This window comes from Glycine soja, chromosome 18 (assembly GCF_004193775.1).
Source record: "Glycine soja cultivar W05 chromosome 18, ASM419377v2, whole genome shotgun sequence".
NCBI lineage: Eukaryota > Viridiplantae > Streptophyta > Magnoliopsida > Fabales > Fabaceae > Glycine > Glycine soja.
In genome coordinates this window covers 56171832-56194423 of record NC_041019.1, presented here as the reverse complement: position 1 = coordinate 56194423, position 22592 = coordinate 56171832, and the positions used below count along the sequence as shown (strand labels likewise).

Here is a 22592-nt window from a genome sequence, read left to right as displayed (position 1 = left end):
TTTTTTTTGTTTTTATTTTTAAATAAAACAAAAAATAAGAGTGAAAACAAGTTTGTTTAAAATTTAGATAACATTTTTAAAAAAAAATATTCTCAAAAACATGCTAAAAACTGAAAATAATATATTGATGTTTTCAGTCATTTCTAAAAAAAGTAAAAATAGGATAACACCTTAAAGTACTTTCTAATTGATACATTTTTTTAAATCTTAAAATTTGAAAAAAAAATATACACTTAAAGCAAGCATCATCTAATATTCCATTTTAAACTTTTTTAAAGAAAACATTTTCAACTTGGTCATTTCAATTACTACTCCTTCAATTATTTCCAAGTCTCTACTCTTTGATAACAAATAATGATGTTATGGCAATGAATCAATTAGAATTTTAATTATTCTTCAAATAGCGCCAAAGCTAAGATAAGTCCTACTTTGACTCCCTTAAGTTGTTAGAACCTACCCTCGATGACTATAATAAGGTATATTCATTAACATTGTGATTTTTTTTCATTCCTTTTAGAGACTTTACAAGAATGAAATGCACATGTGAAATTTTTCAAAAGTTATTTACCTACAATTTTCAGTATTTTTTTTTCTTCAAAAGGCCAGGCCTACATTTTTCATTATCAATTTCAATGTGTTTCTATTTTATCCGGTGTTTTTTGTGTGCTGATTTTCAAGTTCAAAATTTAACATTTTAGTGACTACACTTGTAGTATGTTTCTTTTTTTTTTTTTGAATGCTAGTAGTATGTTCCTTAGATTTAGTACATTTGTTATTATTTGAATCTTTTAGACTTAGTGCAATGTCAGAAAGGTATAATGTGCAAATTTATATATCAAAAAATTAAAATACTATTATTATCATTATGAATTTATGATTCATATGCTCTAGGCAATTCCTGATATATCTATTTATTTATAATCATTTTAAAAGTTCGAAAATGGCAGTGCAATCATTGAATTGTGTACATCTCCTTTTTAATACGAATCCATCAGTACACAGCAAACTGGACCGTGGACTGTGTCAGGATTAAGCAAGTTGTGTATTAATTGTAGTTTGTACGTTTCTAGTGTAACTTGTTGATCGGGTTTCATTCAAGCTATGGCATGTTACTCTTAATTTTTTTTATACCTTTAACAAATCATTTTTTTTTGTTAGATATATAAAAATAAAATTTATTATTTACTCCAAATTTATCGTGAAAAAAAAAATACAAATACAAAGTTATTGAGTAAATATAAAGGTTAAATATATTTTTTATTCCGGTTAGTTAGTGCTTTTTTTTTATTTTGGTAAGTTTATTTTTTTAATTTTAGTGTTTATAAGTTTATATTTTTTAATTTTACTTTTTAAGATATTTTATTTATTTTTAATCTCTTTAAGTTTACTGATTTTTTTTTAAAATTTTGATCCATACAAACATAAATATATAGGGCTATAAATTAAAAAAAATTAAAATCTAAAGTGACTAAAATTGAGGGAAAAAAACATACTTAAGCAAAAATTCAAATACAGCCAACCATTGATGTCTAACTTGTATTGCACTCACACTCGCTGTTCTAACTTTTCTCATCAGTGACGAGTCTTCAAATTTGTTTCCTCGAAAGTTTGTTTGTACACTTCTTTTTTCAACCCCACGCGTTCCTTAGCCTTTATTATTTTATTTTGGTTTAGATATAATTTTCATCATTCTATTTTTTAAAATTTGTAGTTTTAGTTTTTTTAATTTAAAATACTAAAAATAAAGATATTTAATCCTTCAATTATATAAAATTTGTAATTTTAATCCTAGCTTTCATCAAATTTGAAACATTGACAAATGAATAGATCAACCTAATATGACCCAAGTTTATATAGTAATAGGTTATGATATTATTTGATTAATCAATATTGTAATTAATATTAATCTTTTAACAATCAAGTTTGACGGAAAGAATAAAATCACATATTATTTAAAAAATTGTGGGACTAAATATCTTTATTTTAAAAATAAAAGAAACAAAATTATAAGTTTTAAAAAAATATAGGAATTAAATATTTTATTTTAAAATAAAAAGATAAAAACTAGGAACTTTAAGAAAGAGAGAACAAAATTACATTTAAACCTTTTATTTTTATTTTCCTCTTCCCAGAAAATTTCTTTTTGTTTTGATTTTGTTCCACTGATTGGAAACTTGATAATTAAACGAAATAATTAACAGTTGTGGATTTAACAAAACATAAAAATAGTTTTCTTAAGTATGTCATCCAAGAATCAAATCATTGTAAACAATATCGATCAATGGTTCTAACTTAATAAATAGGTTGTGTAATTTATTATAAAATCTCTAGTATTTATCTTCAGTTTATACGGATACAAATAATAATTATAAACAATCCAATAAACCTTAAAACAAATGTCCCTTATTGTAAAACAAAATGAACCCATCAATGGGGTTGAGTTTAATGGAAGACATTAGTTCCTACAACATAGTAAATCAAATTTTAAATTTTTGTTGAGAGGAGTGTTGATATTTTATATTGATTTGACCGCATATATATTAAATAAAATTGTTTTTAGAAGAGGATTCTTGTGGAAAATTAAAAAAAAAAAAAAAAACATGTTGAAAAACATATCAAATAAAATTGCCCAATATAAGGCCAATGAATAACATATTATCATTGAGTTTGACTTTTTTACACATCGTGTTATCACAATGAGATAATAAAAATGTCTTCCACTATGAAAAACCACTATGAAAAATAATAGGAATACAAGAACAACAATGTCAATCTCATCGATACGGTGCCTTAATTAACACTCTTCAAAGGTTTTCTCTTTCCTACAAGTGGTTTAGTTATTTTTTCCTCAAAACTCTTAACTTGTAGCCAAATTTTTCATTTTCATTTTTTTTCACAATGAGATAATTTCAGACTGTTAGGGTTTCAAACTAACCATATATTCGCGCTTAGGTACACATCGTCCTGTTAGGAGCACACAGTGATCGACCAAACTATTCAACCCCATAATGTTGGTGATCTTAAACTGAGATTATGCAGTATAATATAATAAAAAAACACAAATCTTAGTCTTAAAACCTCGGGTAATAAGTAATAACTAAGAAAGCACAAATTCTTTAACCTTTGATCCCCATAGGTGTGCAACTAAGCTAGGTGAGTACTAAAGATAAGCTCTGATAAAGAGCCTAAATGCTACAATACAATAATAGAATAAAATTACAAGAATTTTATCACTTTCAACTCTATGCTTGTTAAATTAAAGGATTGAATTACTTGCTTTTGTAAATTGAACTCTGAATTTCCATTATGCGTATATCTAATAGGGTGTAAACCTTACAAACTTGAGCCTACCCAACCATCATCTAACACTGTGACAAAAGAGAAGAATGAGGAAAGTACCATTCCTTGAATACTTTTTATTTTTTTAAGATCATCATCACATAAAGGATATGGCAACTTAAACAAGCCGTTGTGGAAACTTTTTTTTTTAATTTAATAAAACCTCTTTTAATGGTCCGGCTGAGATAGAACAATTTTCCCCTTTCAACTTAAAAATTTATGATTAATTTTTTTCCTTGTTATTATATATATTAAGTGATTTTTTGGCTTCTTGATATCCATATTTCTATAAGCTTCCATCCTTTCATCAACTATAACACTAATCACATTTAAAGTTTTTTACTTCTTTCTAACAATATATTTTGCGGGAAACAAATTTAAGTTTTTTTTTCCAAAACCAGATGGGATGGGATTAACTAAGTTATACTCATTGGATTACTAAATTAAGTTATTAGTAAATAAAAACTAAAAAAAATAATGTAGTATTATTATTGTTCATGAAAGAAAATCAAATAATAATATTATTTTTTTCGTTTTTTAAATTTAAATGTTACTAACTAGTTTTCCTTAATTACCGCGGAAGAAATGAAGAATAGAGGACCACTGGGAAGCGATGTGGGACCCAAGGCAACACGGGCTGCGCGTGATGGGCACCGGCGGTGGTCACAACCGAACTCACTCAGAAGATCCAAATCTGATTCACGGGATTCTTTTGGGGCACTACCCTACACACATTAACTCTTCATATTTTGTTTCTTTGTCCCCATATTTCAACACAAGATCCAATTATGTGCATTAAATTTAGTTAGGCCTCTTCTCTTCTTTAGCCAAATTCCCATTTTAAGCAACTATACCTTGAAAGTGATTTTCAATTCCTCCCTTTTTGAAAGTTTAATCCATGTTTTGGTTAAAAACAAAATTAAAGAGCTAATCAAGTAGAACAAAACAAGATGCAAAGAGGATCTTGCATATAATAATTTGTAGGTTTGAGCCTCACTTGTCTCTTTATAATAAGATAAATGTATTTTTTTATATATAGTTTCTCTTCTTTGAACCGAGTCAACAGTAACATTATTCTCTTCTCTAAAATTTTCACTGTAAAAAGATGTGCTAATTGAATACTTAATACACATACTTAAAAAATATCAAAGTATTTTGGTTGGGTTTTAATTAAAAAAAATTAAATCTCATTTATATGAATATTGTCCTTTACTCGTCTCTTCTTTCACAATACCAATGCAAAGGGTATTAAGATATGCTTTTTGGGTCATGCTCATTTGGGTTGGGATTTCCTGAAACTCAACCTAGAAAATAAATAAACATACTCATCACAATTGTCACAAAATTTGACCTATCAAGTCATGTGCAAAAAAATTGAAAATTAAATTATTCAAAATCAAAATTTGAAAATATTCATGATTCTCAATTTTAAAAAACTATACTAAAACAACACAAGCTTTATATTTTACATTGAGCTTAAGTATTTTTATTTTTATTTTTGAAGGATTCGAAAAAGAAAAAGAAAACGTCTTGCTTATGGAAGAGTAAGGTTTTTTTTTTCGATGTGATACTTTAAGTATGTAGCACCTAGATGTTGCACTTGTTATTAATAATTTTTGTTTCATTAATTTAATATTAACAAATTGTTTTACTTGTTAGAATTAAGGTACACTAAATTAATTTATTTACTTATAACGTAAGTATTAAGTAATAAGTCCAAGTATAGACACATCATTGTGTATGGACATGAAGGCTAAACTTATTGTTCAGATGAAGTTTAAGGACAATTTCTTTTAATGCAGGAAGTATAACTACACATACTTTATTACCCTATCTAAATTCTACACATTGTGGTCCTTAGTCTTCCAAAAGAATCCATGTATGTTGATATCTGAATAAAGTCGATCGATCTTTCATTAATTGTGTGTGTTAACTCTTGAGTTGGTACTTTATGCTGGGAAATGGGATATTGTTAGTCACCTTCCTGCTACAAAACAAACATTCCTCATCTATCCTACGCAATCCAATCCCCTTAACGTAGATTTGTGATGCACCATTTTATATATATGTTTTCAAATCAAACCAATGCAATGATCACTCGGGCACTAACTCCTTATTCTTCTTTGCTAGAGTTCTATTCAAATTATATTATGAAATGGATTATCAAAATGACCCATCTAACTGTCTCTGTTATTTCACATTCTTTAGAATTTAGAAAAAAAAGGATGCTATATTGCTATATATGTTACGATTTTTTTTTAATGACCAAGTGTTACGAAATTATTAGTTAGAAATTTTAATAGAAAAAAGAAAAAAAAAAGGATAACGGCATTTGAGGGAATTAATCACGGAGAACCATTGATTTGAAGTTTATCTGCATCTTGTGCTAAATTGTTCGGTAAGATTTAGCAATGTTCATTTGATAAAATCATGGAGAGCCTTAGATTTTAAATTTTCATGAATTTTGGGGCTAAATTGTTTCGTACAGTTTAGCAACTTTCATTTGGAAAGAGTAATGTTATACTATGTTACGACATTATTCACCAGCTTCTCAAATAAGAAGATTAGCTCCTGGAAAATCATCCACATATAATTTAAAAATTGCTGCCACATGATTTCATGCACCTTATCCTCCGTGATATCTGCATGCCAACGCATTAAACCAGGAAACCTTCACTCTTTCCATTTTGTCTGTTGTTCCCTGATTCTTTCCATTAATTGGTACTCTAGCACTAGCATGCTTGTTAGAGTTTGAAAGGAAAATAATTTGAGAGTTGTGTTTCTCTTCAAGGTGGTTGTTACTTACTTTTGTCACATTATCTTTGTCGTATAAAAAAATTATTTTAAAATAATTATTATTTTAATTTTTTAATGTAACATTAATTTATTTATTTTTACTTATATTTCTTATATAATGATGATGAACTACAAAATTTAGAAATAAATTAATGATGATGAAGGTTAATTTTATAAAATTATCATTTATTTATTTTTTATCTGTATGAAATAACCTACAATTATTTTGGGACAATTTTGGGACAGAAGGGAGTAGTTTCAATTTCAAACCACTCTACGGGATATATTTCTTTTGAAGGCCTCCTTTATTTGGTAGCCAAGTAAATAATTTTAGCCAAGAATACCAAAACAAATTAGTTAAAATAAAATTCATGAAAATATTTAAAACAAATCATTATCATCACTATCCACTAAGGGCTGGCCAAGGTAAAACAAAGATAGGCTAAATTGCTCATAAAACTATTTTAAAATTACAAAGGAGATCATAGCTAACCAATTTAAACACTAGCATTTATCAAGATTTCAGAAGATTCTTTGAAGATGAAATCCCTAGATTTATACTCAAGCTTTTAAAAAAAACAAAACTCCTAAAAACTATTAGGTGCTAAGAATTCATTTTCTCAGTTTTTGAAATGTAAACATACCATAACAGCCAAAGTAGTAATTTTTGCAATGGATATAGCATCCGTTGTCTCAAAGCTATGAAGGTTGAGACCAGAATGAGTTTGATCATTAAGATGTAAGAATTAGGTTTGAAACGTAGAAGCTATAAATTATTAGCTTATGAAAATCACATCTAAAACGTAGAAAATCATTTATGAAACATAGAGCCAAACACGATAAAAATCCTAAAAGGATGCTTGAAAGAAGTATCGCTTTTATCTACAGCTTTTAACCACTTGTTTGATGAAATGAGTGGCATTCAAATGGTTTGAGATTCCTCTGCTTCTTTCTATTCATTTTTCTGTTTTCTTTCCATCTACTATGCACAAAGCAATGATGTTTCCATCAAAGATTACTTTAAAACTATGAAGAGAACGAGAGAAATGTCATTAAAAATTTAGCATACCATTCCCAAAATAATCTCTATTATTAGATAAATAAATTTCATATGCACTCCACTAATTAAATTGCACTCACTTTTTATTAGTGACATCTACATAAAACTTGTCTAATAATAAAGAATGTTACTAAAGTTTTTCAAAAGAATCATTTAAACACAATATCCAGGGAAAGAACATTTAGCATCCTATGCCAAGGCACAGTTACACCTTAGAAGTTAATTAACCGAGCACCATTTGCTTTCCGAATAAAAGTAAACCAAGCTATATTATTATCCATTGTAGGATGCACAGACATGAAGACAATGTAAATAATAACATTAATACCATGCAATTTGGGATTTGCAATAAAAGCTCAGAAATACAAGGAAGGTGAGGCATGATTTCATTGTGCAGGTATCTTATGATGCTGTGCTCTTGATTAATCAGACTGGCCTACATAAAGTACTGTGAAAAACAAATGGGGGAAGGATCTAGAATCTTAAACTGCTCTATAAATCAGCATGATATTCCTAAATCAGCTAGCAGGAATCAAGATCATCAGTATGCATCAAGATATTTATATTGGTGCTTCCTATTATACTGAAGCAAGCTTGCATAAGTCCGGTCCCAGATTCCAATATATATACACTCATCATCAGGGCTCAGAGAAACCCCAGAAATTTCCCCAAAGAAATCAATTTCTTGACGTTTTCTGTAGTCTGCCTTTGTGCTATAAACATGCACAAAATCTGCAGGCTCAGCAACCACCATATATTGACCATCAGAAGAAAACCGAATAGACCGGGTTGCCCCTAGGTTATTCTTGAGAATGGCAGTAGGAGATGATAAGTGTCTAACATCCCATACTCTGCAAGTCTTGTCTTGATTCCCCGTTGCAAAGGTACGTCCATCGGGATGCCATGCAGAAGCAAAAGAGTAATCTCGATGACCAACAAAAGTGGCAACAGTCTAAAAACTCAAACAAGTCTCAAAGATGTTAGTGGAAGTTTCTTCAGCACGGTATGCTGTTTTTTGGGAAAGTATAAAGCTATAAAGTAACCACGTAGTGCTTAATTTCATTGCATTCGTATTTTGAAACACTCCCATTCCCAACCCATTTCATATCTAGCATGCATTCACTATCCATTGGAGATGTTTAACAGTGAGTACCCATGTGGCCATATCATATAATATATGTTCAATGAAAGTTTTACTAGTTTCAAATTTTCTCCTTGTATGATCATTTAAACTAACGAAAGATAGACAGGCAACATGCACACAAACAAATTATGATAAGTACAAGGAATCAGTTTCAAATTGATAAAAATAATTCACAAAAAAATGATAACCCAAGGAATAAGGAACATCTAAAATGATTAGCCCTCCTGAATCTAAAGGCATGCTTCCAAAACTAACAGAGCTAGAGACTTGTTTTAATGGTTGGATAATACTGCAAAATATTTTCCAGCTTTCTACCAATAATGAAACGATAAACATTCTTTTTTCTCTAGCATTTACAATATCTACATACAACCCAAATAGGAAACTTTACCAGCTTCACAACCATATGTGTCATTCTCCACCACAAAAAGAATCATAGACATAAATTTAGGGGGAAAAAATTAAACGATTTGATCCTTTAACATATGCATGAACTAAATGAAAGACAGCAACATAATATTCACTGGGAAAAGGAGGAAAAAATGTACTTGAAAAGAAATTTCCAATAAAATGCATGATCAGAGGAACCATGTACCTTTCCATTTTGAGGATCCACTAGCAGTCCATCCAGGTTATCTCCAACAACAGTCATAAGCTTCCGGTCTGGACTGATTGATGTGTGCTGAATCAAGAGCAAATGGTTAGGACTTAGGAATCAAGGCAGAACATATAAAATATAAATTATAAGTTATTCTTAAAAAGTTAATTGAAATATAAATGAAGTTCATACAAATTGTGAATGTAATTGCCAAGCTCAAAAACAAGAAAATCAGTTTAAGACAATCAAACAGTACAAGAAATTTGAACAATAGAGAAACTAGTCAAATTCAATCCCTCTTTGCTTTACTTGATTGCGTTCCCTTTCCTTCTAATCAAGTTCTGGTATTTTTCAAATTTTCATGCAAATTTTCAATTTCTCATTTACTTTCCTACAAGGGAAAGCTTTCCCTAGATAAGTCATTTTTTTCTGGCTAGAAATGAATTTGTCCTAGTTGGTTGGATCATTTTCTTCATACCCACTTTCAAGGGTTTGGAAATAAGAATTAAGATGAAAATCAAAACAATATGGCCATGTGTGGTTTGTGAGGTGTGCAGTGTATGTGACTGGAAAGGAATGCTTCGATCTATAAGGGTGCATCATATCCTTTAAATTTGCTATAGATAGAAGTGTGTGTGGCTTCTCTTTGGTCTACAGCACATGTATTATTTCATGATATCAACATCTAAGATATACAAAGAGATTAGACAGCTTCTCTACACTAACTAATTTTATAGTATAGGACTTCAATTTTTGTGTTTCTGTTTTGGTTTTCTTTATCAGTTCCGAGAGTTCTATCCTGCATCTTTTTTATCTGTTTTCTCTTGCTATCTCTAATACAATTTTTTTTTCTAATCAACTACAGAAAGGGAAAAAACACAACAGTATATAAGAGAGCAAAGCTGAAATGAACCTGAATGGGAGAATAATTAGCTAGAAAGGAAAAGAAAATTAAAAATATACTGCATCAGTCAGATTGCATTGAGAGTGCTCACATTCACTGGCCAAGAGAACTGGAAGTTATTCAAAGGCTGAAACCTTTCTGTGTCATATTCTCTCACACCACAATCATTATTGGAGGCAATAATATGCGTTGCACCACTGCAAAAGTTTCCATGTCAAGCAAAGTTCATGTTCCAAACTAAGACAAATAAACTTGGTATAAAAAATACCTCAAGCTGTCATATATTTCAACTGCATTTGATATAGCATTATCATCATGTGTGGTCCGTGTACAAAAGCTTACTCCTTTCTTATTCAAACGCTGCATCCAATATAGACATTATAAGCTGCACCCAACATAATTCTAATAGGATAAACTAGTGAAACAGAGAGAAGTAGTAGGCTTGTGTAGCAGCAATAATTCCTACTACAGATCCAATAAAATGAATAAATTAATGTATTTACCAAGTATATATTGCCAAACCAGACAGAAGCGAGCCACAAGAGGAGAAAGAGAGGAAAAAACACCAAGATCACAGAATCATGAATATCTATTAAGGCAAGCCCTGTGAATTAAGGAAGGTTTGACCTCCAAAAGCAAGTGTGATTAACTATGAGTTAATCTTAGGTTATTAAGTGGAGCTTGATTGAGAAGTGACTGTGATAGAAACAGGAAGAGTAGAAATAAGGGAGACCAAGTTCCTCACAAGCAGAGGTACCCCATTTATTAAAGTGAAAACAAAGTGGTATTTTAAACCGAACCCTCCAGATCACTGATTCCATATTGATAACCTGCAATTCTTTTCATGAATGTGTAGCCTTCTATAATCGCCTTCCCTACATTTGCCATGGTAGAATTTGTTCACAGCAACCCACTCATTCAAGAAAATTCATCATCTCCCAATGGATGAATGTTCAAGCAACGCCACATATACACAATCTACAACCGCTCAAGTGATCACATTCTTCAGAAGTACAGCTATAAAGGAGTATCCCTTCCCAGGGAACAAGCATGGAAAAATAAAAAGTGGCATACCAGACTTTATTCCCTCATTTTAAATAATCATATTGGCAAGTAAGTGAAGCAACTACAATAGCAGTCCCCCTGCCCTCAAGAGAGAGATGTATCTGCATATGATAATGGGTAATCTCCCAATAGACAGATAAACTTACACATCATTCAATCAAGTATCAGAAGCCTAAAGAACATGTATATGATAAGGAACAAATCACGTAGACTCACCTTACAAGTAAGCTCTCCTTGGAAGCCACCAGCAACAAGAAGATTATCCTTGACAGCCAATGTGCTAATCTGTGTCTGAGAAAATCCTTCCAACAAATTTCCTGCATATCTCTACAAGACCAAAGAATGCATAGTTTAAGTGAAACAAAGAAATTATATATGTATACCTAAGTAAAGCATTATTGAAGCCATTTAAATTGTATTCTTGTATAAAATTAATCATAATTAGCACACTTAACTAAATTCTTTTCTCAAATGAACCATGTTATCTTCTCCAATTCACTGACCACACATGTATATTGAACAGCTAGTAGGTTTCTTATGATTTTAAAAAAAATGTAGGTTCCACATAAATCTTGCATTAATAAGCATGAAAAAACGCAAATAACACCATTCCTCTTTCTTTATAGATGAATAAGGTTGTTTAAGAGACTGCATTACCTCAGTAGGGGCCGGTGCCACATGCCCAGCAAAATTGATTATCTCAGACAAATTACCACTTAATGATGACCAGTGATTAACAGAGTAGTTGGAGATAAGGTAGACATCATGTTTTGAAGTTGCCCATACTAAGTTTCTCAGCTGCATCCCACAAACAAATATGATATTAGGCTAGATTTTTTTTCTTTCCGTAAAAGCCATTACATTAGGCTTAAAGTTAATTTTTGTAAGACAACAAACTATACAAAGAAACAGTACTGTTGTGTCCAATGCAAATGGGCAAATGCATGTTATATATATATATATATAATAAAACAACCTAAGTCCATCTTCTACAGTATAGTACATCAAATGATTAGAGTCTAGAGACACTAGTAAATTTGAAGATTCTCCAATCTTTTTTTCTCCATATCCACAAATAAAATCAATATATAAGAAGTACAGCCACACAACCCACAACATTTTGGCCAATTAACGAAGACATGCAACCACCAAAACAACATATATCCAAGCACACGCATAATAAGTTTCAACTTTCAAGCCATATTGTAGCAATTGCTTATTAGCCATTCAAATAGCAGGAAAATATTAGGTGAGGTGCATGCAGCACATGAAAAAGTCAACAAACCTGAAAATGAAGGATAGTAGGCTTAACCATTCTTGTATTATAGAAGAATTCATAGTAATTCCCACCCTTCTCGATTTGCTTGCACTCCTGGGACCCCCAATAGGGGAAAAAAAGAAGTAAACTTTGAACATCAAAACATTTGTCAAACAAATTCTGATTCCATTTCCCTGCTCCCAAACAACCCCAAACAAAAGGTCAAAAAAAGGAAACAGAAAAAGAAAAAACCTTGTCAACAGCATCCCCAGATTTAAGAATGTTCTCAAAATTCCTATATTGCTCAAGCCTTGTCAATCTATACCTCTCCCTAGATATGTTCAAACTTTCCCATGGAATTCCCTGAATGTCCTTTCCCTTTCTTGCTTGAGCAGCTGTTGTATCAGTCACCTTAGTAAGCTGTTCCAATCAAAGAGATCAAAAACCCAATTTTCTCCAAGTTCAATGAATACATGCATACATACATAAAACAACTAAAAAAAATGCAAATCTAAAAGGAGAAAAGGAAAAAGAAGGAAACAAACCATCTCATATTCATCAAGAGCAGCATCCCCAACACCCCTACCATGGTTTTGGTCATCAATTTCGTCAAAAAAATCGTCTTCGTCCATGTGATCAAAATGGTACATGTCATGGTCGGGCATGAAGGCTTTCCGTGCATCAAAGTTCAAAACTTTTTTCTAGATTGCAGTGTCTTCGTTCGTTCGTTGGTTCTAGGATTAGGAAAGTGAATGAACAAACACGGTTACCTCTTCTGCATCTTAATACATCAATAGAAAATTTCCTAGGGAAGGAACAAAAGAAAGCAACAATAAATGGGATAAAAGGGTTTCTTCTGTGTGCTTTGAAAAATTAAAAAATATCAATATAAATATTTAATATCTTGGTTTTTTAATATATTTAAAATCATTTATAAGAAAGCTATTATTGTTTTGTTTTTTAATGTGTAGATCCAAAAGAAACGTTATAAATCTTGTAAAAAAAAACTTTTAACGAAAATAATAACTTAATATTTACTTTAAGAAATTAAAAAATATATCGCATTTTTCTTAATTAATGCCATTGTTACGATACTATTTAATAAGATATTAAGATCTTAAAATAAATATGAATTATATGTGTTTTAACACACTTTTCTTATAATATAAATTTTATGGGTCTCATTAAATCATTTTATTCACTTTATATTGAATGGATGCATATAGAAATTAAAAACAAAATATAGTATTGGTTTATAAATCATATGATTCCAATATAAGCTATAATTAGCAAGGCAGGGAAACACAATGGGTATATTATTGCTTTGCGAATTGCGATGGGAATGTGGATGTGAATCGAGTAAAGGAGCATTGTGTGTTGTGTGTGGACGAAAAAGGAGATGATGACAACCTCGTGGGACACTTGAGATGTTTGCTTCTTCTTATACTTTATTATCTTCCACCGCACTACCCAATAGCTTGTCCCTACTACTCACATCACAAATCTATTATTTGCACTTAAAATAATGAATATTATTCTACTAATCAATCTTCTTCTCTAGTTTGTACATTAACTGTGCGGGATTTACATGTTTATCTTCTGTTTCTTAAAAGTTAAAACTGAATTGACAGAAAATCAAAGTTCTGTAATAAAGCATTTTGATAGAAAATAAGCTGATGTTATTTTTCAGTGTAACAAAATTATAGTTTTTTTTAGGAAAATTATAGTTGTTATTGAGAAAATTCCTTTGAAAAAAATGGAATTATTTCGAACATTTGTACAGTTACACCTTGATTAATTGTTAGAATAAATTAGCATTTTAGCTTGTGCACAAGATAAATATTTATTTGTATATAATTAAAATTAATAATAAATATATAAATAATATTATAATTAAATTTTATAATAAAAAAATATATTTAAATATATAAAATTTTATTTTATATTTATGATGAATTAAATTTTTTTATATAAGATTAATTTTAATTATTTATAAAATTTATTGACATTTGATTGAAAGGAATAGATGGTTAAGAAAATCAAGTATACCAGTAAAGATAAAAAAAATAGTTTGAGATTGTTGTTTTTTTTTTTTTGTTCTTTGCAGAATTAGGGTGAAATGCAAATATAAAAGAAAGAAAAATGAGAATGGTGAAAATGTATAATTAAGATAGCGGAGAGTTAAAATCCCACACTACATTGAGTATTTTTCTTTTTCTTTTCTTTATCATGTTATAGTTATGAAATAACTACTCCTTAGTCTTTTTTTTTTCTTATGAAAACTACATTTTAAATTTGTAAAAAAAATATTTAAACAAACTTTCTTGGCATTTACAATTATTATAATTTATTCCAAAATATGTTTTTTCTTTGAAAAAAAATTCTTAAAAAAATGCAAATAAACGAGCAGTAAATTATTGAGATAGTTATTGCACCAATCACAACCAGAATTTTGATGAAAACATTATTTGTTTTAATTTATCACTTTTCAGGTCCCGTAGCTTTTAGATTTTATTTTTAGTATATAAAATTTTTGGACGAAAGAGACATGCTCATTTAAAAAGTGGAGGCATGCTAAAAACCACAATCAAAAGTTTCCTATTAAATTCATCAACTACCTACTTTCGAAACGTCATCGGCAAAAAACCAAATCGAAGGAAAAAGCTTTTTGTTGACATAGTTTAATCTTAATAGTTACACCCTAATTAATAGCTTGTAGACTTTAATGGACACGAATGAGATGCATACTATTCTTCGTATTGATATAGGCCCCCATCAAATGGAAAAATCAACAACCCAGCTAAATATTAGAGCTGAAATGACATAGGTAAATGATGTTTACTGTAGCAATTGACTGGAATAGGTATCCTACACACTTTTGACAAAGACAAACGAGTTGAAAACGGTAACTTGTTCTAGATATATTACTTGTGCGATTGAGTCTGACATTACTATTCATTTTCATTTATGGACAAAGAAATTAATTTACACAAGATTAACCCTTAACATACAGAGAATTAAGACAACATAAGGAGACTAATTGGATGAAGAATCAGCAAGTGAAAGCATAACAGCATGAATGTGTTTTGATTTGGGCTCCAATACGTCATTAGTTCATTGACTCTATCGTCGTATACTTCTCTTCTGGCGGAGCTACTTTGGATCTAGAGTAGTTCATTCATGGTATAGAGCAGTTCCTCTTCTTTCCAAGAGTAATGCTCGTAAATGAATAACGAACATCAAAGTGAATTTCCTCTCGCGATGAAAAATTTGCCAGAGCAATAAACTTCAATGTCTAGTAATTTTAAGCAACTTGTAATGATTTGTGTAGATCTACAAAGGTTTCACTTTACAAACCTCAATCGTAAATCCATAATCCAAAAGCAGCAATAGCCATGCTCTCTGCTGCTCAGAGAGTCGGTCCCTGGGGCCTTTCACTTCAACAAGCTTGGCTTCACCACTGTATTCTCCATGGAAACGCCATAGCAGCAAATCCGGCATTCCACTAGACCAGCTCCGATAGTCTTGAGCCAGAAGTTTGCAGAGAGATGCCAAGCAAGTGCCCCCAACACAAGAAACAACAGCGCGAAGCTCATCTAAAGAATGGCAGCCCCAATTAACTCCTCTACATGCTGTTCCGATATGTGTTTCCCATGACTTAATAAGAAACTCCTCAGCCATGCCATCACGAATTTGCTGCAGATGGGATTCTATGCTACTCTTTCTTGCAGTATAAAAGTCATCAGTGCCGAAATCTAAAGGAGCATTCTGTAAATTCAAAGACTAATAAGTAAAATTACAATGTGTTTAAAAAAAACAGAAAAATTAAAATGAATGAATATAACTGGTTATATTCAAACACACAGAGTCTTCTATCAATAAAAGTATTTTTTTAACCCTATTAAGTAAAGTTAATCAACATAAAGAGCAGCTGATATAAAATGAAGACATCGGGCGAATGGTTTATATATGTAACATGCCCCCCCTCATACTAGAGGCCTTGGCTTGATTCCTGGACAATGCAAACGACTACTTGCCAAGTATTGAACCACAAGCATTGGTCAAAAAGACTTGCTACACAGGTAACGTAGAGGAACAATGGAAGGGGGACTAGGGTAAAAAAAAGGAAGAAAAAAAATTATCTTTGTCAACAATCTATACATGAAACTTAGAAAGTTTTATTTCATAACATCCCATGACATATACAGGAAATATATTAATGCAGCACAAAGTTGAAAGCTGAGAAAGATAGGAGGTTAATTACTCACTTAAAAATGTACCTGAAATCTAGTATAGAAGACATTTGGCACATCAGCATATATGACATCCCACATAAGAAGCCCAAAAATGGTTAACCATATGCCACTCTCTGCATGGACACCTTGCCATCCACCTCCATCCCCGGCATAGTAATGCAAAGCAATCTCTTCCACTCCACATTGTTTCCCCTCTTCATTGTAGTACCTATTCTTTTCTCCCAATTCAGAATTCAATGGTCTCCCTTGAACAAAAACCTGAATCAGCATGAGCCACAATGAGATGGCCATAATGTTAAAGAAAATCAGTAATATCAATTTGACAAGAAAACGACACGAGCTAATCAAAGTGAGAATCATGGAGACAATAAACAATAAAGCAATTTACCTCAGGGATCTTCCGCAACGCAGACCTAGAAAAACTAGGAACTTTCCAGCGCCTTGGTGGTTTCCCTAGGCGAAGAACCCGCCTTTGCAGTGCCATTCTTGAACCAGCACGTATCCATGGATCCAGCAACCCATTTTCAGCTACTTGAAGGCTCTCATCAATGTAGCCAAGGTGCTCCAAGTCAACTGATAACCTCAGTGTCCAATATCCTCTTCTTACATCGCAAGTGAAAACATTTAGCAACCATTGGAGTAAGTTAATAGCATCAATGTACCTGAGAAACAAATGTCACTTCTTCAATATCTGTAGTGCACAAGATAAAAAAACTAAAATGGTAATAACACACCCGTGTAAGCAAATATATAAGCTCCATCTATTTGTACATAAATAGAAACCAGGTAACTATGAGGTATGAGCACAAGTGATGCTGCTGCATCAGTGTATTTTATGAATGAAGAAATTTACTATTCATTCAAGAATCTGGACCACAAGTAATTGGATATCCCACTCCCACATCCATTTAAAGAAGCATATTAAAGACATACTTGCTTAACATCAAATATAGAATTATATTGGGCAAAATCTTTTGAGCTAGAGTTGTATGGAAGGATAACATCATCATTGAAGTTCATTTAGTTAGGAGCAGGATCTAGAGTTCATCTTTTATATGTGAAGCTATTTCACTAAGAATGGTAAATGAATCCACTAATGAGGTTGAGGGATGAAAAGGTGCAAGGACATGAGCTGTGTAGAACTGGAGTCAATAAATCAATGGCGTTATTTGTTTCGGCCAGGGTTGCAGTATAAGAGGGTGTGCCCTATACGTTTTGACGTCATTATGTATTCATTCAACCAAGATTTAAAGAAGTATATATACCACAAAATTCCATACCTGTGCTCCCGCTCAAGGAAGGAAATCCCTACTGTGACCACTTTGGAGTATACCCATGATGATGTAAATACATGACGAATTGAAGATACTGATTCAGAAGTTGAGCACTGGATGGGAAAATCAGTAGATACACAGGATTCAGCTATATTTATGCACCTTAATACCACGTCAATTTTGTTTGCATCAAGAGCTTCATCCGTAATTTGTGCAACTTCAATGGCCTGAAAACCTAATGTCACACATGGAGGGAGGAACAGAAGACTATTCAAATCTCTAAACTTAGACGCGTACCTCTTCGTATGAGAGCAGATTATTGCGATTTGAGAAAATTGGTTCTGATATTATGCAGTTGTAAGCTGGATACTTTATTTTTCCCATATCAACAAGTAGAAAGGACGAGAGATCCTGTTCTCCATTTAAGAAGAAAAGTCTCTGCAAAAGGAATATCATTTACATCAGATCTAACTACTACCAAATATGGCTGAATCCTTTAATCAACATAAGCAGTAAAAGTCAAAGAGCCACCTCAGTGCGCCACATAAGAGATTCAGCTTTTGAAGAAATCCTAATACAGGAACCAGTTCTATCCAAAATCATAGTTGATAGTTGTGGCCTGCATACAACATGAACCAAGTATTAAATAGAAGACTATTTGATTCCACAAATTATAAAAGTGCAACTAAAAATTCAATACCATGGTACACTATTATCTGTAGAAAGAATAGATGAAATCAGATGCTGCTTCTTCATCCCATGACCGCCACTCTAGAACATTAATAGAATATACTAAATTCAATAGCTAGCTCATAAGAGAATTGACAAGGACTCAAGGAGAGGCAAACACATGAAATGCATTACCATTGGTTTATGATTACTTTATTCACATCTATGTTTATATAGAGAAAGAAAAATAAGTTCAATTGTTTGGCCCGTATCTGTCCACACAGCATGTCTCTTACTATGTAGTCATCAGAAGCCAATCATTAATTTAGGAGCATCTACTATGGATACAACAAACTTTTAAAGGATCCATCCAAAATGCTCCACTCACTTATGATAGAAGGCACACATATGGCTAGTACACTCTCTCCTAAAAAAGGAAAACAAATTAAGAAAAAAAGTAAACCAAAAGAGACAAAAAGGGACGGGGATGCGTTATGCCTATATAAGTTCTAAAATATTGACACATAACTTAATTGACCAAATAAGTAAAAACCATCTATTTGACAACATTTTGCAATACACGATAAACTGTGCTGCTGATAAAATCAAATCAACATTCAACACAAATCAGATCATTCTCCATACACAGTACACACCAAAATTAATCATCCATCCAAAAAAACAAAAGCAAATCCTACAAAACATGTCTTTTTCTAAAACTAAAAGGCTATTATATAATATTCTGATGTTTTTCATTTATTTTAAAAAAGAACAAAAAAGAGTAATAACCTAATGGGTAGGCACTGAACATTAACTACTAATTTCATTGCCCAACTTGGCAACTTCAATAACTTATCTTGAAGCAAAGTAACAAACAATAAACTCATAGAACCTTCAACAGATAATAAATTTGTCCGTGATGATACATTCCACAACAAGTAAATTCATATCACTTCATGTGTACTAAAGGCAAAAAGTATTATATAATAACAAAAGGAAATTGATACCCAGGTTACAAACTCATGGAGCAAGCAACTTGTACACAAAGTAAGGTCAACTGCATTCTATGAAAAACTCTAAGAAAAACATTATTTGCATAACTAGTGCAATCCATTCATAATAAAGTTTCATATGAAAATATATACCACCCAAAAACTAGTAATTGATTCTAACCTTTTTAAGCAAAATGCACCAAATTTCACGCAACTCACAGACGCTGAGGATATTCAAGATATCATTCACATCACTCTCACATAGTTTATTTGCATCTTCAATAGAATGTATGTATTCTTTCTCTGCAATATGATCATACCAAAGCTACAGGTTACAAAGGTGGAATAAGGTTTAACATCAAGGAATCAAATTATATTTTCAGGGAAAGAAAAAATAAGCTTTACTAATTATATTGAATTACCAGCAAGTCCCTTGACTGCCTTTTGAGTATCCACTATTTCAGGATATGATATATTAGACATGCGAAACCAAGGTCCTTCATGAAAATCAAATGTGAAAAATATATCAACTCCAAAACAAGCAACAATTTAAAAGATTACTAGCTAGTCCAGTAAAATCAAAATTTTAACCAATAGACATTATAAGTTATAACCCTGACACACTATGATTTCTACTAGAATATAAATGGAATCATTTCTTTTAGACGCACAGATGCACTACAAATCAATCTTTCAGAGACAACTGGCACTGCCATGACATTAATAATCATGGTTCTACACTTGGGATGTAGGTAATATGGCACTGTACCAATTCTAGTGCCTCATGGCAGACAACTGGCATGAAAAATAAATTTGGCAACAAGATAAATTTCAAATAACCTTTTCTAGTGTATAGCCGGATAAAAAGCCTCTGACTATCATTTGAGAGTAAAGTGAATGATTCTGTCCAATCAAAACCATAGATAAGACATTGTTTGAAATATCTGATAAAAAATTAAAGAAAATTAATGTCACGAGTATTAATACCCATATAGGTTTTTTCATCTTCTGTTAGAAGGTGAATATTATTTCTTAACACTTCATGTAGCATAAGACCAAAATTCAGCTGATACTTTACAGATGAAGGAGGATTCCTGCTTGCAAATTCAACAACACGTTGAGCATTTTTCCATAAGCATTTAAAGATCTCATTGGCATATTTGCTTTCACCATCTGATGTTCTGTGGCACATAATCTGAATTGGAACAATATCAAGAGAATGTTTGGGAACAGAAGTAACATGTCCCTGGAACAAGTTCCAAATAAAAAAAATGATGAGGACCCTTACACATTTAAAAATGATGTTCTGTGTCTGTTCCACCTATTTTAACTGTTCATTTATCCTAAAAGACTGCAATCCTTACACATTAAATTGAAACCCTTTTGATGTCCTGCATCAATTCAACTTGATAAAGGCACATAAATGCATAAACTCATTATCAGACTAAACCTTTTCAATACCTGAAATCCAAAGCCATAGTTGTCAATTAGAGGTGATAGGTATTGTGCTAGCTCACGGGGGAGAAAACCTAATGACTTACCGCACACAGAATCCGCAGAAACAACCTGAACCAAGAGCAACAATGAGCTCCTTGAACTACATACAGAACATAAGATATAACTATTATAGAGGCAAAAAGAAACAAACCTTAATGGCATTGGGGTCCTTGACATTTTGAGGGTCCCTCAAAAAAGAGATGGCGGCACCAGCACACATTTCTTCTGGATTATCAGCATATTTCCTGCCAACGATGAATGTTTCAAACGTGGCACCAAGCACGTCCTCGGGTTTGGAATCATCAGGCACATCATTGTTCACGGACGAGGAAGATAAGGAAGTGGCGGCAATTGTAGAATCAAATTCGGCCTCATGATTTTCAGGGACTTCTTCTTCTTCTTCTTCTTTTTCAGACTCGTCGTTCTGGGGCAGTGGCACGGGAGAATTGTTACTGTCGTGAGTGAGATTCTGAAATTTGGGTTTGGAATTGGATAGGGTGAAGTTTAGCTGAAGGAGGGTGCGTTGGGAGAACTTTCGTTTTGTTGATGGTGTTGTTGGTTTTGGTTGAGAGAGACATGCATCTGAAAGTGTAAATTGAGATGAGAAAGAGCGAAGAAAGATTGAAACAAGAGAGAATATATAATATATATGTGAATCACGTTAAGTGCATACATACCGAGATGAGAGTTTATGTGGTCGTTGTCCCCGGGAAGGCTGCGGCCGCAAACAGGGCATTGTACGTCGTCGTTATTATCTGATTGCGGTGGCTCTTCAACAGCCTGAAAATGAAAATGAAGAGGCATCACTCGTGATATAAGTAACAAGGAAGAGATCAGAAGAAATGCGATGCGATACCTGGATAGGGTTAGGGTTAGGGTTAGGGTTAGGATCGGAGAGGATAGTGTGACGATTAGGAAGGAAGCGTCTCCGTTTACCGATTAATCGAATCAAGCTTTCTCTGCCAGTAAGTACCATTCGCATTGCCACTGCCACAAACTGGACAAAGGAAAAGAGAGGGAAATGATGAAACCCTCAAATCTCCCGCCACTTTCACCATTTTATGACTCGGTAAATGAAATTAAGTCGAAGATATCTCTTTTGTTTTTATTAGAAAAAGAAAAGGAGAGTAAAGTCCCAAATTCATAAATATTTAAAAATAGTATAAATAAATATATAGGCTAAATTATATTTTTGTCTTTCTATGATTTTCATTTTACGGCTTTAGTTTCTTAATTTTGCAAAATCTATAATTTTAGTCTGATTATTGAATGCCTAAATTATTAAGCCACTTAACTTTTTTGAATTATAATATAAACATTATATTATATATAACAAAAATTAATATATATTTTTTAAAATGCTTATTCAATGTTAAATTTAATTTAAAAATAATAAGTTTATATAACAAAAATACATAAAAAAATTATAACTTGGACGAACTTTAGGCCTAATGCAAATAGAAAAATATTGCACCAAATTGCGCCACTATTTTCACCTACATTGACCGAGAGAACAACATGAACATACCTATCTCAAAATATCTTTATAATAATAATATAACAAAAAAAACATTACCATCTTACAAAAAAAAACAATATCATTATTATAAGGCACATGAATTTCAGATTTTCTTTCAAAAAAAAACAATATCATAAAATAAAATAATATATATATATATATATATATATATATATATATATATATATGTATGGTTAGATTTTTTTAGGTAAAGTTTAATT

The 22592-nt window shown here is 31.7% G+C and overlaps 2 protein-coding genes across 4 annotated transcripts; both read right to left on the bottom strand.

Moving 5' to 3' along the window:
* Nucleotides 1-7445: 7445 nt before the first annotated feature.
* On the bottom strand, nt 7446-13018 carry LOC114396788 (uncharacterized WD repeat-containing protein C2A9.03-like). Of its 2 annotated transcripts, XM_028358954.1 has the most exons (9): nt 12710-13018; nt 12417-12584; nt 12192-12278; nt 11564-11704; nt 11123-11233; nt 10110-10201; nt 9933-10038; nt 8935-9021; nt 7446-8147 (listed from the first exon to the last, which is right to left on the bottom strand). In XM_028358954.1, exons 1-9 carry the CDS (start codon nt 12827-12829, stop codon nt 7737-7739), a joined length of 1323 nt encoding a protein of 440 aa, XP_028214755.1. In that variant the 5' UTR covers nt 12830-13018; the 3' UTR covers nt 7446-7736. The 2 variants fall into 2 exon arrangements, with proteins under 2 accessions (XP_028214755.1, XP_028214756.1); XM_028358955.1 differs by lacking the exon at nt 11123-11233.
* Nucleotides 13019-14944: 1926 nt separating this feature from the next.
* Nucleotides 14945-21922, bottom strand: LOC114396787 (fanconi-associated nuclease 1 homolog). 2 transcript variants are annotated; one of them, XM_028358952.1, is made up of 15 exons: nt 21709-21922; nt 21530-21632; nt 21004-21434; nt 20817-20921; nt 20343-20601; nt 20196-20258; nt 19778-19852; nt 19537-19658; nt 18395-18465; nt 18226-18313; nt 17992-18132; nt 17701-17921; nt 16809-17082; nt 16445-16678; nt 14945-15932 (listed from the first exon to the last, which is right to left on the bottom strand). In XM_028358952.1, the coding sequence occupies exons 1-15, from the start codon at nt 21832-21834 to the stop codon at nt 15498-15500; spliced, it is 2748 nt and encodes a 915-aa protein (XP_028214753.1). In that variant the 5' UTR covers nt 21835-21922; the 3' UTR covers nt 14945-15497. The 2 variants fall into 2 exon arrangements, with proteins under 2 accessions (XP_028214753.1, XP_028214754.1); XM_028358953.1 differs by having other exon boundaries at nt 20343-20550.
* Between the last annotated feature and the right edge of the window lie 670 nt (nt 21923-22592).

Excerpts from the sequence above, each read along its gene's own strand:
- LOC114396787 (XM_028358952.1), bottom strand. The coding sequence starts at position 21,834 with ATGCGAATGGTACTTACTGGCAGAGAAAGCTTGATTCGATTAATCGGT. Across the intron at positions 17,922-17,991 it reads ATCTGCTCTCATACGAAGAG|GCCATTGAAGTTGCACAAAT; the intron begins GTACGCGTCTAA and ends TTAGGTTTTCAG. Across the intron at positions 15,933-16,444 it reads TCTTCTATACTAGATTTCAG|AATGCTCCTTTAGATTTCGG; the intron begins GTACATTTTTAA and ends TTGAATTTACAG.
- LOC114396788 (XM_028358954.1), bottom strand. The coding sequence starts at position 12,829 with ATGCCCGACCATGACATGTACCATTTTGATCACATGGACGAAGACGAT. Across the intron at positions 10,202-11,122 it reads AAGGAGAGCTTACTTGTAAG|CGTTTGAATAAGAAAGGAGT; the intron begins GTGAGTCTACGT and ends TATTGGATGCAG. Across the intron at positions 10,039-10,109 it reads GAAATATATGACAGCTTGAG|TGGTGCAACGCATATTATTG; the intron begins GTATTTTTTATA and ends AAACTTTTGCAG.